This window comes from Chanos chanos, chromosome 1 (assembly GCF_902362185.1).
Source record: "Chanos chanos chromosome 1, fChaCha1.1, whole genome shotgun sequence".
NCBI classification, from domain to species: domain Eukaryota; kingdom Metazoa; phylum Chordata; class Actinopteri; order Gonorynchiformes; family Chanidae; genus Chanos; species Chanos chanos.
Genome location: NC_044495.1, coordinates 15118451 through 15121400, shown reverse-complemented (window position 1 = coordinate 15121400; position 2950 = coordinate 15118451). Strand labels below are relative to the sequence as shown.

The following is a 2950-nucleotide window of genomic DNA, read 5'->3' as shown; positions in this document are numbered from 1 at the left end:
AAAAAAGACAGAAAACTATGCTAAACTGAGAAAGATTACATTTATTGTATTCAAAGTCTTCGGGATATATTCTAGTCCCGTCAGTAACGCGGTAATTCTAGTAACTGTATGTCCCTGTAATTTAGCCCTCTAAACTAAAAACGGGCTGTCAAAATTCATGCAAAATTTTCCTCTAGTAGATTATTATTATTATTATTATTATTATTATTATTATTATTATTATTGTCGTTGTTATTATTATTATTATTATTATTATTATTATTATTATTATTATTATTATTGTCATGTGAGAATGGCCCTTTTAAACATTTATATTTGATGTCTTCATAATGTTCAGTGATCCAATGAAAGCTTCTTGTTCCTGAGCTCGAATGAAAATATTGACCTAAAAGGTTTACATAAATTAGTCCCTTGCCAGTTGAAACAATATCACCCTGCTCCGGAAGGAAGCAACGACATGCATTGAACAGTTTATATACATATGAACAGGTTCCCAGAAGACGATCTAAATTTGACACATTTCTCCAGTGTTTTTCTGCATCGTCTGTTATATGCCACGAGTATTAAGGCAAACATTTTCTCCGAAGCAATTTTTTAAACCGTGCTTTCAAGTATGCGGAGTATAAAGCTACTTGGAGGTCCTTTGTATGTAAATAGGGTGTAAAAAAGGCCCTCCCCATCTTTGTAATTAATTGACACGTTATACCACTCATCATGTTCTGAAGCACCAATGGTAGAGGCTCGGATCTCCCCAAAACCCACAATTTCACATCGGCAAACACTGTCTTCATCCACTTGACTCCCAAGACCCGCCCACACGTGGCCAACCTTTTGCGTTTTTAGTGCTTTTTCACTGCAGGTTCATGTGTTTGGACCAACCTTATATGGACTGATCAGACCGGTAATGGCTTATTTCCCCCCAGCACCCAGCGGTAGCACAGTGTCTATGAGCCACATTTAGCGCCCCAGTTACTTTGGCATTCTTCCTGGACTTACAGAACAGAATCGTCCGCTTCTCTGTCAGGCGATGGTTGTCGACCGAGCCTCATGAGTTGCCTTGAGTGTAGTGCAACGTTGAAACACTACTGACCTTTACTGACTTCGACTGTGTGCTTTTTGTGTTTTTTAAACAGCGGATTGTCACATTGGTTCAGCAACTTTACAGCATAGATTATCCCAGAATATGTCGTTGACCAACACAAAGACGGGCTTTTCTGTAAAGGACATTTTGGACCTTCCTGACACGAACGATGAAGAAGGATCTATCACCGGGGCTGAGGAAGATACCGAGGGTTCGGAGCCAACAAAAACGGCTGGAGTGTTGGTGCAAAGTCCGTTAGAAAATGTTCAGAATCTACCTTTAAAGAACCCCTTTTATGATAATAGTGACAATCCTTATACCAGATGGCTTGCCACCACGGACAGCATTCAATATTCATGTAAGTATCCCTTAAGGTTGTTGAAAGTTCGTTTCGAAACTACTTCTTGTATATTCTCTCACAATGCATCTGCACAAGTCGTGCATTTTAAATGTTTTATCTTGCACAAAACTAATCGTGCAGATTGTGCGGTCTCTGCAGGGTTGGTAGCAGTCGTAAAATGATGGTTTGTGTCTATCCTTATTGCCGTGTTGCGCCTGTCTTGAGGCGTAACCCTACTATTCACTGGAATATGGTTGGACGCGGTGCAGAATGTAGATTTCTTTTAATTACAGGGTATCAAAACGTTTACAGCCATCGAAAAAATATGCGGAGCGAGTCAAAATGTTATAATATGAGCGTCTACATTTGCACGTTCCCTTTGCTATTAAAGGACCTTTTGTTAACAAATGAGCGGTATGCAAACCGTGTCTTCATGGATCAGATTTAGCGTACGTAAATTGTCAGACTGCCCTGAATAATTTTGTGTTGATTCTCTACAGATATAATGTGCTTCACAGCAACGTTTTAAAGACAACCCACAGTACTCATAAATTCAAAGAGTGCATAGTAAAAATGTGTGATTTGGACAAATTACCAATTTATTTGTCTCTATTTTTTATTCTCTTTTTATTTTTATTTTTTTCTCCTATAGTGCACGGTCTTTCCGCTAATTCACAGGAGTCTTCAGCCAAATCTCCGGAACCCTCCGCAGACGAATCGCCAGACAACGACAAGGAAACTTCAAGCAACGGCAGTGACTCCGGTAAGAAGCGAAAAAGGAGAGTGCTCTTTTCAAAGGCGCAGACTTACGAACTCGAGCGCCGGTTTAGGCAACAAAGATATCTCTCAGCGCCAGAGAGGGAACACCTCGCGAGCTTGATTCGACTGACTCCAACCCAAGTGAAAATCTGGTTCCAGAACCACCGGTACAAAATGAAGAGAGCTCGCGCAGAGAAAGGTATGGAAGTGACCCATCTCCCCTCTCCTCGGCGGGTTGCCGTGCCTGTGTTAGTCAGGGATGGCAAACCATGCCATACTCTAAAAGCTCAGGACTTGGCGGCCACTTTTCAGGCTGGAATCCCCTTCTCGGCGTATAGTGCCCAGTCGCTTCAACACATGCAATATAACGCGCATTACAGCGCCGCCACCACGCCACAATTCCCCACAGCGCACCACCTGGTTCAAACGCAACAGTGGACTTGGTGAGCCACTAATGACTTGGCGGGGCTGTATTTTAATAGACCGCAATAGGGAGTTTTCCAAACAAAAAGTAAAGACTTTGCAGCTTGACCCATACCCACTTATCATTTCGGGGCTGACGTATGCGCCGCGTTTACATGTTTTCGTTGAGAAAACCGGGTCCAGCCTCCCTCTAAGAATGTCAATGCTCTTGTGAAATTTTGTAAAGTATGTTTGTGTGTTGTAGAAATGTTTTCTTTTTGTCCCTCGTGTTAAACGCACGTACAAAACACTTTATAATTATAGAAAATTTTATTTCTTGCTTTTACAATGGACCGAATATATTTATG

At 41.4% G+C, this 2950-nt stretch overlaps 1 protein-coding gene across 1 annotated transcript; it reads left to right on the top strand.

Moving 5' to 3' along the window:
* The first annotated feature begins 1177 nt into the window (after nucleotides 1–1177).
* nkx2.2a (NK2 homeobox 2a) lies at nucleotides 1178–2627 on the top strand. Its single transcript, XM_030788996.1, has 2 exons — nucleotides 1178–1439; nucleotides 2074–2627. Exons 1-2 carry the CDS (start codon nucleotides 1184–1186, stop codon nucleotides 2625–2627), a joined length of 810 nt encoding a protein of 269 aa, XP_030644856.1. The 5' UTR covers nucleotides 1178–1183.
* The last annotated feature ends 323 nt before the right edge of the window (nucleotides 2628–2950 follow it).